Source organism: Ylistrum balloti, unplaced genomic scaffold (assembly GCF_031769215.1).
Source record: "Ylistrum balloti isolate Yb309-2 unplaced genomic scaffold, AGI_CSIRO_Ybal_v1 Utg371242, whole genome shotgun sequence".
Lineage (NCBI taxonomy): Eukaryota > Metazoa > Mollusca > Bivalvia > Pectinida > Pectinidae > Ylistrum > Ylistrum balloti.
In genome coordinates, this window is record NW_026782672.1 from 467,820 (window position 1) to 479,925 (window position 12,106).

Below are 12,106 nucleotides of genomic sequence, written 5' to 3' on the forward strand. Positions count from 1 at the left end.
ACCATTACTGTAAAACATACAAATAGTAATGAAAACTTCATTACTGTAAAACATACAAATAGTAATGAAAACTTCATCACCATTACTGTAAAACATACAAATAGTAATGAAAAGTTCATCACCGTTACTGTAAAACATACAAATAGTAATGAAAACTTCATCACCGTTACTGTAAAAGTTCATTACTGTAAAACATACAAATAGTAATGAAAAGTTCATCGCCGTTACTGTAAACCATACAAATAGTAATGAAAACTTCATCACCGTTACTGTAAACCATACAAATAGTAATGAAAACTTCATCACCGTTACTGTAAAACATACAAATAGTAATGAAAACTTCATCACCATTACTGTAAAACATACAAATTGTAATGAAAAGTTCATCACCATTACTGTAAAACATACAAATAGTAATGAAAACTTCATTACTGTAAAACATACAAATAGTAATGAAAACTTCATCACCGTTACTGTAAAACATACAAATAGTAATGAAAAGTTCATCACCGTTACTGTAAAACATACAAATAGTAATGAAAACTTCATCACCGTTACTGTAAAACATACAAATAGTAATGAAAAGTTCATCACCGTTACTGTAAACCATACAAATAGTAATGAAAACTTCATCACCGTTACTGTAAAACATACAAATAGTAACGAAAACTTCATCACCATTACTGTAAACCATACAAATAGTAATGAAAAGTTCATCACCATTACTGTAAAACTTACAAATAGTAATGAAAAGTTCATCACCATTACTGTAAAACATACAAATAGTAATGAAAACTTCATCACCGTTACTGTAAACCATACAAATAGTAATGAAAACTTCATCACCGTTACTGTAAAACATACAAATAGTAATGAAAACTTCATCACCATTACTGTAAAACATACAAATTGTAATGAAAAGTTCATCACCATTACTGTAAAACATACAAATAGTAATGAAAAATCCATCAACGTTACCGTAATCCATACAAATAGTAATGAAAAGTTTATCCTAACTATGATAAGAAAATCAGGTAAGTAATATAGACATATATATAGATCTATCAGTGTTTAAATGGAGATCAACATTCTGTAGAGAAAAAGAGGGAGGGAATCAAAATATAGGAATAATTTTAAGAGTCAGTTCAAACACTGACAACGGTCAGGGTGTGGTTCAAACACTGACATCAGTCAGGGTGTGGTTCAAACACTGACAATGATCAGGGTGTGGTTCAAACACTGACATCAGTCAGGGTGTGGTTCAAACACTGACAACGGTCAGGGTGTGGTTCGAACATTGACACATGGTGGTTTCTATACTTTTAAAAGAATTGAGATGGATTTTACTAACTAAAGCATGAAATTAGGAAGGATTGTCTTTGAAAAATTGGTACAAATCAAGGATAAATTAGATAAGGGGTGAAATTTCTGTAACCACACAATGGTCATGTGAATGATTATCATAGATTAGTGTTATGATTTTATTTTTTGGTAAATAATTATACCTTTATTTCATAATCATTATTTAACTTCAGATATTGAATAAGACATTACATATAAAAATCTCTATACCAAACACACAGAAGTTTGCATCATTATATATATTAATCTCTTACCCAATCATATATAATACTTACTACTACAGGACACAAGTAAATCAGGGATTAGCCACTTGAGTCTTGTACTTTTAGTGTATAAGAATGGTTTGGTGCTTTGTATTGTAATCTTGTTTGAATGTAGGCATTAGATTTATATATTGTGTGTTAAATTGTTTAAACCTCTAATACTTATGAGTGTAGTAACTAGTATACTATAACATTTGGTAGACTTTGGATTTTAAAATCAAAGTTTTGTAGGTACAATACAGTCAATTTGACAGTAAACAAGTGAGTCAGACAGTAAATAGGTCAGTCTGACAGTTAATAGGTCAGTCTGACAGTTAATAGGTCAGTCTGACAGTTAATAGGTCAGTCAGACAGTAAATAGGTCTGACAGTTAATAGGTCAGTCAGACAGTAAATAGGTCATTCAGGCAGTAAAAAGGTCAGTCTAACAGTAAATAGGTCAGTCTGACAGTAAATAGGTCAGTCATTAATTGATACTGAACAGCCATCTAAATGATTTATTTTTATAGCAATAGAATATTTCTAAGTTGATCATATTATGATATTCACAATAAGTAAGTTTAACTAGTATTCATTCAAAGTTGTTGTTTTTATAAATATTAAGTAATCAACATAAACACCCATCAATAAATACAGATAATTCAATAATAACATTCCTGCCCAATATCTCTAAATATCTGCCCCATATATATATATATATATATATACATATATCTTCATCTGTCCTATATCTGCCATATCTATTTATATATATATCTTCATCTGTCCTATATATATATATATATATATATATATAAAGTATTGATGAGTTAATCAGTTACCATTATATACTCTCTATACAATCACATCTTATAACCATAACCAAAACAATGTACACAAATATCAGATTACATGTTAATATAATACTGTAATTCATAGGATTACATATACCAGTAACATTAAGTACAATTATTCCACCGATATACATAATCCTTGGAATGTAGTGTCATTATTCCATCCCCAGATATTTATCATTGACCTGACACTCAGTGTCATTATTCCATCCCCAGATATTTATCATTAGTGTGACACTCAGTGTCATTATTCCATCCACAGATATTTATCATTGGTGTGACACTCAGTGTCATTATTCCATCCCCAGATATTTATCATTGACCTGACACTCTGTGTCATTATTCCATCCCCAGATATTTATCATTAGTGTGACACTCAGTGTCATTATTCCATCCCCATCCCCAGATATTTATCATTGGTGTGACACTCAGTGTCATTATTCCATCCCCAGATATTTATCATTGGTGTGACACTCAGTGTCATTATTCCATCCCCAGATATTTATCATTGACCTGACACTCAGTGTCATTATTCCATCCCCAGATATTTATCATTAGTGTGACACTCAGTGTCATTATTCCATCCCCAGATATTTATCGTTGACCTGACACTCTGTGTCATTATTCCATCCCCAGATATTTATCATTGACCTGACACTCAGTGTCATTATTCCATCCCCAGATATTTATCATTGGTGTGACACTCAGTGTCATTATTCCATCCCCAGATATTTATCATTGGTGTGACACTCAGTGTCATTATTCCATCCCCAGATATTTATCATTGACCTGACACTCGGTGTCATTATTCCATCCCCAGATATTTATCATTGACCTGACACTCAGTGTCATTATTCCATCCCCAGATATTTATCATTAGTGTGACACTCAGTGTCATTATTCCATCCCCAGATATTTATCATTAGTGTGACACTCAGTGTCATTATTCCATCCCCAGATATTTATCATTAGTGTGACACTCAGTGTCATTATTCCATCCCCAGATATTTATCATTAGTGTGACACTCAGTGTCATTATTCCATCCCCAGATATTCATCATTTGACACTCTGACACTCATTGGTGTGTCATTATTCCATCCCCAGATATTTATCATTAGTGTGACACTCAGTGTCATTATTCCATCCCCAGATATTTATCATTAGTGTGACACTCAGTGTCATTATTCCATCCCCAGATATTCATCATTGACCTGACACTCAGTGTCATTATTCCATCCCCAGATATTTATCATTAGTGTGACACTCAGTGTCATTATTCCATCCCCAGATAATCATCATTGACCTGACACTCTGTGTCATTATTCCATCCCCAGATATTTATCATTGGTGTGACACTCAGTGTCATTATTCCATCCCCAGATATTTATCATGAGTGTGACACTCAGTGTCATTATTCCATCCCCAGATATTTATCATTAGTGTGACACTCAGTGTCATTATTCCATCACCAGATATTTATCATTGGTGTGACACTCAGTGTCATTATTCCATCCCCAGATATTTATCATTAGTGTGACACTCAGTGTCATTATTCCATCCCCAGATATTTATCATTAGTGTGACACTCAGTGTCATTATTCCATCCCCAGATATTTATCATTAGTGTGACACTCAGTGTCATTATTCCATCCCCAGATATTTATCATTAGTGTGACACTCAGTGTCATTATTCCATCCCCAGATATTTATCATTAGTGTGACACTCAGTGTCATTATTCCATCCCCAGATATTTATCATTAGTGTGACACTCAGTGTCATTATTCCATCCCCAGATATTTATCATTAGTGTGACACTCAGTGTCATTATTCCATCCCCAGATATTTATCATTAGTGTGACACTCAGTGTCATTATTCCATCCCCAGATATTTATCATTAGTGTGACACTCAGTGTCATTTTTCCATCCCCAGATATTTATCATTGACCTGACACTCAGTGTCATTATTCCATCCCCAGATATTTATCATTAGTGTGACACTCAGTTTCATTATTCCATCCCCAGATATTTATCATTGACCTGACACTCAGTGTCATTATTCCATCCCCAGATATTTATCATTGACCTGACACTCAGTGTCATTATTCCATCCCCAGATATTTATCATTAGTGTGACACTCAGTGTCATTATTCCATCCTCAGATATTTATCATTGACCTGACACTCAGTGTCATTATTCCATCCCCAGATATTTATCATGGACCTGACACTCGGTGTCATTATTCCATTCCCAGATATTTATCATTGGTGTGACATTCAGTGTCGTTATTCCATCCCCAGATATTTATCATTAGTGTGACACTCAGTGTCATTATTCCATCCCCAGATATTTATCATTAGTGTGACACTCAGTGTCATTATTCCATCCCCAGATATTTATCATTAGTGTGACACTCAGTGTCATTATTCCATCCCCAGATATTTATCATTAGTGTGACACTCAGTGTCATTATTCCATCCTCAGATATTTATGATTGACCTGACACTCAGTGTCATTATTCCATCCCCAGATATTTATCATGGACCTGACACTCGGTGTCATTATTCCGTCCCCAAATATTTATCATTGGTGTGACACTCAGTGTCGTTATTCCATCCCCAGATATTTATCATTAGTGTGACACTCGGTGTCATTATTCCATCCCCAGATATTTATCATTGGTGTGACAAATGCTTTCCCTGAAGTAATGACACAGATCATATGATTATATAAAGTTGATGTAAAGTTAGAGTCACCACCCAGTACCTCTCTCTGTAGGTATATGTTGTAGATAAATAGTTATCTAAAAGACAAGGTTTGGTGATATATATGTTGTATATTAAAGCTCCATTATACCGTGAGAACACAAATGTTATGGTTGTGTTACATCATTCATGGATAATATGATTACATCTTTATAAAAGCAACAGAAGATCTTACTTTAAAAAGCAAGCAAACATTTTTTTTTACTTCTCTAGGTAAAAATACTGTGCTTTAAAACTACACCTGAAATGAGAATAAAACAACTTTTGATAATGAATATTTCCACTCTATACCCTATATAACTAAGATAAAGGAGTTGCTTACCAACAGAGATTAATGACCTACATCAAACATATATATTGTTGATTTTTGTATAGACTTATGTTGATGTAAACTTTCACAAATGATTGATTCAACAAACGCCACAATTAATAAATAAGCTTAAGATATTATGGTAACTCTGAAGAGATTAGCACCTGTAGGATGTTAAACAATAGAAGTGATAACAAAATATAAATCTGTGACTTTGTGTTGAGTTATTGATGAGTAAGCTTTGTGTTCTATCGTGGCAGATACCTGGATAAATAGAAAGTGTGTCATGTGAATATTACATAGTTTATAAAAAGTGAAAATATAACAAAATACAGTCACACACACTTTAAAATGAAATATATCATTAAAACATAAATAATCAGGATTTTAAATGCATCTGTCCACCTCAAAACATAATCTGAAAAATCCAAACCATCTAAAAACGAAGCAAATATGTCCAAGCTATAAAAGGCCTGCTAGAATCTGAGAGTACACCCACCATCCACATGGTTACATGAACCGACAGCAGTCCAAACCTTCTCCTTATAGATACATTGTATCAATAGTGTTGACATTGACCGTTACACAATTTGTGATTGTATTTTACCATTAAACTTTTATTTTTGCATCTATAAGTTACATTGAATTGAAAACATTTGAAGTGATATATATGAAATACATGTGCAGTGATTTCACTTTTGACACAGTGACAGAAATTAGTTTGTCAGCGACAGTATTTATTCTGAATCCTTGTATTTCAGGCTATCAACTTTAATTTCATGTATAGAGGATATTACATACATTTCCATTCATAAGAAATTTATAAAACAAATTTGAGCATTTTTCACTTTATTGGGCATCTGAAGAGGTAAAATGAAAATATGTGTTTCACAATTAAATCCTACGAAAGTGAATGTAATATTCAGTGTATCTAAAGATCTTTGGTGGCATCACACTGCATATGATACACTAAGTTATGACTTTACAATAGAACAATGAAGACATTCAGCCAATCAAAGCTCTGCGAGGTACTATTACATGAGTGTTTAGCAAAGGTATATAATGGGTGATATTATACTGACATAGTCTATCATCGTATTTAAACAGTACTGTAATAAAACCCAATGGTTTAAACTACATAATTACAATATAACATTGATCTACTTTATGTAGCAGGACCTCTAACTTTACCAGATAATGTGAACTGAAGCCTGAAATGGTGGAGAAGTTCCGCCACCGATTGCTAAACAGATCTATATTCTGTAATAACACATGTGACAGCTGAATCAATGGCAGGAAGTAACAATTCAAATAGACATTCTCTGATGAAGAATAAAAGTTGAATTCAGAGATACATTGTACATGAAGCACTCAGAAAAGGGCTGAGAGGATTTTGGGATAATCTTTTTAAAACGTTTTCATAGTTTTTTTTTAAAAGTGAATTGGTTTTAATTTGTTAAAGATTCAACTGTTAGGACATGTCAGTATTAGAATGTAGCTCATGATGCTCTGTTCAACAAACTCTTAAAACATTTACAAAGTTCAGGAATTAAGTAACATGTCCATCATGCTGAAAAAGCCTTTGTCAAAATCTCACAGTTATTAACAAACATGATCATAGGGGAATATACTTTGGAAGACTATTTTGCAACAAAACAAAATTGAAATGGCAGTCCATCTAAAACACAAATTTTGTTTTTAAGCATGCAGTCTATTAACTTTTTGTCAAAGATCTTTATAAAACTCACTCAAGATAATTTCTTTTTTTCAATATTTGGAATATATCAAGCAGGGGCGATAACCACTCATAAAAGGGAAATTAGTCAAAATGAAAATTAAAAATGGTTTGGAAAATAAACTTTGATGAGCATGCACAAACCACATAGTAAAACCTCATTCCAGAATTCAAATAAGATGACTGGTGTTTCTTTAGTTGAATTCTGTTTTCTTTTGGCTTTGGTGGATATAAACATATAAAGTTGAGCTCCTATAACAAGTCGACCACGCAGTATCATTCACTGATCCATATCAATCCTCTCTTTTAACACTTTGATCAAAATTTGTAGCTCTGTGTTACACTTCACATCAGCCATGGTAATGTGATTTTTTATTATCAGCAAAGATGTCTGAATTTACTGACAATATCTAGCTCAGACATTATAATTTTTCATAATTTTATAAAAGTACACGAGAATGTCTTCCTTTCTCTTCCATTACAACAGTATTGCTGTTTGCACTTGTGATATAAACAAGTTTGGGGTATTAGATATGACTGACATAACGTTATATATATATATACCAATGTATGGTACAGAGAGTGGTCGACTTGTAAACAAACCCACACAAAAACATATAATTACAGTATACCTGACGCCGTCAACACGCACAGATCTACAAACAGGTAGGGTAAATCAGTTAGGACAACACACAGGGTCAGTGCTAATTAATACACATCAACTGCTGACTCATCTAATTACAAACACTTTTACACAAGATCCTCTTATAAAGTTGAAAATTTACAGAGAATTGAGTTTCATGTTTCTAACAGAATATACATGTATCATACACATGATTCTGACAAATCTACATCATTTTATAATGTATAACTCTCACATGACACGACTCAAAAACAATACTGAATATACTTTGTTGATCTTAGATCAAATCAGAAATTATAATTTAAATGAGCGAGAACTTACACAACAAAATGGTCCTAATATTACTGTTTACCTAGGATTACACGGTGATTTCATGTGGAGTTTAAGCTTTATGTGATGCTTACAAAGATTCTGAATCAGGAGAAGCACAAGGTAATCCATACCAGCCACCTTTTATAATATTTTGTTAATTAATTAAGGATTGATAGAACAGACTCTATCTATCAATTAAGGACTGATAGAAGGGACACTATCTATCAATTAAGGACTGATAGAAGGGATACTATCTATCAATTAAGGACTGATAGAAGGGATACTATCTATCAATTAAGGACTGATAGAAGGGACACTGTCTATCAATTAAGGACTGATAGAAGGGACACTATCTATATATATATAGAAGGGACACTATCTATCAATTAAGGACTGATAGAAGGGACACTATCTATATATATATAGAAGGGACACTATCTATCAATTAAGGACTGATAGAAGGGACACTATTTATCAATTAGGGACTGATAGAAGGGACACTATCTATATATATATAGAAGGGACACTGTCTATCAATTAAGGACTGACAGAAGGGACACTATCTATATATATATAGAAGGGACACTGTCTATCAATTAAGGACTGATAGAAGGGATACTATCTATCAATTAAGGACTGATAGAAGGGATACTATCTATCAATTAGGGACTGATAGAAGGGACACTATCTATCAATTAAGGACTGATAGAAGGGACACTATCTATCAATTAAGGACTGATAGAAGGGACACTGTCTATCAATTAAGGACTGATAGAAGGGACACTATCTATATATATATAGAAGGGACACTGTCTATCAATTAAGGACTGATAGAAGGGATACTATCTATCAATTAAGGACTGATAGAACAGACACTATCTATCAATTAAGGACTGACAGAAGGGACACTATCTATCAATTAGGGACTGATAGAAGGGACACTATCTATCAATTAAGGACTGATAGAAGGGATACTATCTATCAATTAAGGACTGATAGAAGGGATACTATCTATATATATATAGAAGGGACACTGTCTATTAATTAAGGACTGATAGAAGGGATACTATCTATCAATTAAGGACTGATAGAAGGGACACTATCTATCAATTAAGGACTGATAGAAGGGATACTATCTATCAATTAAGGACTGATAGAAGGGATACTATCTATCAATTAAGGACTGATAGAAGGGATACTATCTATCAATTAAGGACTGATAGAAGGGACACTATCTATCAATTAAGGACTGATAGAAGGGACACTATCTATCAATTAAGGACTGATAGAAGGGACACTATCTATCAATTAAGGACTGATAGAAGGGATACTATCTATCAATTAAGGACTGATAGAAGGGACACTATCTATCAATTAAGGACTGATAGAAGGGACACTGTCTATCAATTAAGGACTGATAGAAGGGATACTATCTATCAATTAGGGGCTGATGGAAGGGATACTATCTATCAATTAAGGACTGATAGAAGGGATACTATCTATCAATTAAGGGCTGATGGAAGGGGCCATTGTCACTAAACTATTACATGAATTTTATGTAATTGAAATCAGGGTTAAGTGTGCACAGTGTTGGGATAGAAAGGTGCACAGAGGTGACTTTGGACAATATCAGGTGTGAGACGAGTTTCTAGCTAATACCCAAACCCATACACTCAGGGTATCAAACAAGAAATCACTCTTCTTACTCTGTAATAAACACCATGACATTTATTCTTGGCTTAATCAGAATTCTGGTGGATTTTTATAATCAGACCCTGCATTCACATTAAAGGGACAAAACTATGTAGATAAAACATGTATTCTGATGCTGAATGTGGATATAAATCATACATGGTACAGATGTTTTATATTTCCTGACTGGTCTTTATTTAGGTCTAAAATCTACCCAACATTAGATGCACACTATTAAACTGTTAGTTGAATAGAAAAAAATACAAAACATGTATTCTAAAAACTTTTTAAAATGACATACACGTACAAATTAACCTCAAATCTGCATGTTAATTACACTCTTGAAATCTTGCAGTGTTTTGTTGAAAAGCAAATTAAAATACTTTCATACTGATCACTTATTTAGAATGATAAACTAACTTACGAGTATAACATAAGTCCTTCTCCATGTCGTAGGTTAGACTGATAGGCTCCCTCGTACACAGCACTGTCTGAAGATCGCATCACACCATAACCTGTACATAAACATCAACAACTGCCTTAGATCTAATAGTAATAACAAGGTGGAGTATTACTCCTTCTGTCACTGTGGATGGGCTGTAACGCAATGTTTGTGGTACCTCTCACAGTTACTAACCATGTTAATGGTTTAGGTACCTCTCACAGTTACTAACCATGTTAATGGTTTTGGTACCTCTCAAAGTTACTTACCATGTTAATGGTTTCGGTACCTCTCACAGTTACTCACCATGTTAATGGTTTCAGTACCTCTCATAGTTACTCACCATGTTGATGGTTTCAGTACTTCTCAGTTACTAACCATGTTAATGGTTTAGGTACCTCTCACAGTTACTAACCATGTTAATGGTTTAGGTACCTCTCACAGTTACTAACCTTGCTAATGGTTTCAGTACCTCTCACAGTTACTAACCATGTTAATGGTTTAGGTACCTCTCACAGTTACTAACCATGTTAATGGTTTCGGTACCTCTCACATTTACTAACCATGTTAATGGTTTAGGTACCTCTCACAGTTACTAACCTTGTTAATGGTTTAGGTACCTCTCACAGTTACTCACCATGTTTACGATTGCGGTACCACTGACCATCATATATAGATCCATCAGTGTATATCATTTTTCCTGTGCCATGAAGTTCTCCTTTATGGAACTGTCCTGTATATTTACATCCAGATGTAGAAAAGTAACGAAAACCATGACCATTTATTTCACCATCAGTAAAAGTTCCTTCATAATAACTCCCATCTTGCATTTGTAGTTTTCCGTGACCTGTAAATGTTGAAAATATACACTGACAGGAAATCACAAGTTATACAGAATACAGAACAATGTTAATGATGATTTAGAAACACACTAGAATACAGAACAATGTTAATGACGATTTAGAAACACGCTAGAATACAGAACAATGTTAATGACGATTTAGAAACACGCTAGAATACAGAACAATGTTAATGACGATTTAGAAACACGCTAGAATACAGAACAATGTTAATGACGATTTAGAAACACGCTAGAATACAGAACAATGTTAATGACGATTTAGAAACACGCTAGAATACAGAACAATGTTAATGACGATTTAGAAACACGCTAGAATACAGAACAATGTTAATGATGATTTAGAAACATACTAGAATACAGAACAATGTTAATGATGATTTAGAAACATACTAGAATACAGAACAATGTTAATGATGATTTAGAAACACGCTAGAATACAGAACAATGTTAATGACGATTTAGAAACATACTAGAATACAGAACAATGTTAATTGATGTTTTATTTACAATGTCCTTGTATTATCACAGAATATTGATATAAAAATTCATTTTTTTCCATGAACAATTAAAGATTACGATACAGAGAATGTCCCACAAGAATCAACCTTTAATGTACACAGTGTCTCATATACAAGCTGATGTTATTTAAATTTTTAGCTTGTTGTCCTTTACAGGAAGTAAAAATGATCTTAAGCTGTCGTCAGTAAATCTAATAAACTGACATGCTACCATCAGCCAGTTCTGTTTATTTGAGGAAAACGAAAAAAAACTCCATACTAGATAGAGTATGCATGAGATTTAATTACAGGACATTATACCAAAACAAGTGAACTAATTCTACTGAACAGTAAACTAGCAATGACCTAGGATTACCACAATGGCTTATT

The 12,106-nt window shown here is 33.3% G+C and overlaps 1 protein-coding gene across 1 annotated transcript in view; it reads right to left on the reverse strand.

Moving 5' to 3' along the window:
* Window positions 1–12,106, reverse strand: part of LOC132561612 (MORN repeat-containing protein 1-like) — a 61,794-nt gene that overhangs the window by 34,661 nt on the left and 15,027 nt on the right. The window contains exons 3-5 of the mRNA XM_060226311.1: window positions 10,995–11,204; window positions 10,340–10,430; window positions 7,901–7,924 (exon numbers count right to left, since the gene is read on the reverse strand). Of these exons, the coding sequence (XP_060082294.1) occupies window positions 7,901–7,924; window positions 10,340–10,430; window positions 10,995–11,204 (325 nt within the window). The remainder of the gene's footprint in view (window positions 1–7,900; window positions 7,925–10,339; window positions 10,431–10,994; window positions 11,205–12,106) is intronic.